General features: G+C 57.6%; 1 protein-coding gene across 1 annotated transcript; it reads right to left on the bottom strand.

Annotated features, from left to right (window-relative positions):
- Window positions 1-231: 231 nt before the first annotated feature.
- LOC119305591 (auxin-responsive protein SAUR36-like) lies at window positions 232-1,281 on the bottom strand. The gene is made up of 2 exons (XM_037582077.1): window positions 501-1,281; window positions 232-368 (listed from the first exon to the last, which is right to left on the bottom strand). The coding sequence occupies exons 1-2, from the start codon at window positions 997-999 to the stop codon at window positions 310-312; spliced, it is 558 nt and encodes a 185-aa protein (XP_037437974.1). The 5' UTR covers window positions 1,000-1,281; the 3' UTR covers window positions 232-309.

Genomic DNA, 1,281 nt, shown 5'->3' with positions numbered 1-1,281 from the left:
AGAACACATGGAGAAGCTTGCCAACGGCAGAAAACTACAGCCATCAAAGCCCAGCAGATGGAGGCTGCAGATCGAGCGGAATGCGCTCTAGCAGCCTCCATATAGCTCACGCGCTGGGTGCCTGACGAACAGATCAGGCGATCCCAGCATAGCCAGAAGAATTGCCATTACAAACTACTAGTAACATAGTACTAGTAGATCAGAACCACTTACACCCAAACTAACTTGACGGATCAATTTAATTCTTCATCGTATATTTAGGTCTTTCCTTGGAAAAAGAGACAGAAATTACATCATTACAGACACTATCTACGAAACATGACGAATTGACGACGCTGGCTCTAGCACACTGCGCAGGTTCGCTTCTTCTCAAAATAAAACGCAAACGAACATAATTCAGAACATTGTTACAGATGAATCCATCACACAGTTAAATGATCCATCCCGTGCTACTGTAGTATGCGAGCGTCTCGGGAGGTAGTCGACGACAGGCAACATACCGTCGACGTCGACGTCGTCGGCGGCGAGGCCCTTGTCGTGGCGCTCGACGCACTGGAGGATGTACTTGAAGGCCTCGGTCTCGCAGGGGATGGCCAGCGCGCCCTCGTGCCGGAACCCGAACTCCTCCTCGGCCTTCTCCAGGAGGAGCCGGAAGACGGGGTGCCCCAGATAGCTGGTCGGGATCACGAACCGCCGCTGCTCCGGCCCCACGTACACCGGGCAGTACCCCCTGGGCACGTCCGGCGCCGCCTCCGGGCTGTGGCAGCCCTCGTCGTCCGAGTCCACCGTCACCGTCCTCGTCAGCCGCCGCAGCACGAACGGCGGGATCGACGGCGGCGCACCTCCCGCTCCCGCCCCCGCCCCCGCCGCCGGCGCGTGCGTCTCCTCCTCCTCCTCGCCGTCGTCGGCGTCGCCCCTGGCACCGAGCGCCCACTTGTGCAGCAGCTCCCGCAGGCGCACGATCGTCGTCGTGGCCGCCTTCGCGCCGTCGTCGCCCATCACGTACGTTCCTACTTATTACACACACACGGCACCGTACACCGCTAGTGAGGGACTTCTTGGATCTTGAGAGGCTGAGAATGGATGCTGGCCGGGAGCTGGAAGAATAAACGAGGGGGTGGCATGCACCGATTATATAATCAGGTCGCAGCCCTACCGCCGGACGCGCAGGAGGTAACATGGCGCCATGGCGGCATCCAGAGAGAGAAGAAAAATAAAAGATTCCATTCCCGATTATTCTCATTGAGTTAACTTTGATCCAGCCATTAGGCCAGCTTGCTC

The sequence above is a fragment of the Triticum dicoccoides genome, chromosome 5B (assembly GCF_002162155.2).
Source record: "Triticum dicoccoides isolate Atlit2015 ecotype Zavitan chromosome 5B, WEW_v2.0, whole genome shotgun sequence".
Lineage (NCBI taxonomy): Eukaryota > Viridiplantae > Streptophyta > Magnoliopsida > Poales > Poaceae > Triticum > Triticum dicoccoides.
This window is presented reverse-complemented; position numbering and strand designations above follow the sequence as displayed.

Excerpts from the sequence above, each read along its gene's own strand:
- LOC119305591 (XM_037582077.1), bottom strand. The coding sequence starts at position 999 with ATGGGCGACGACGGCGCGAAGGCGGCCACGACGACGATCGTGCGCCTG. Across the intron at positions 369-500 it reads CGACGACGTCGACGTCGACG|AAGAAGCGAACCTGCGCAGT; the intron begins GTATGTTGCCTG and ends TTTTATTTTGAG.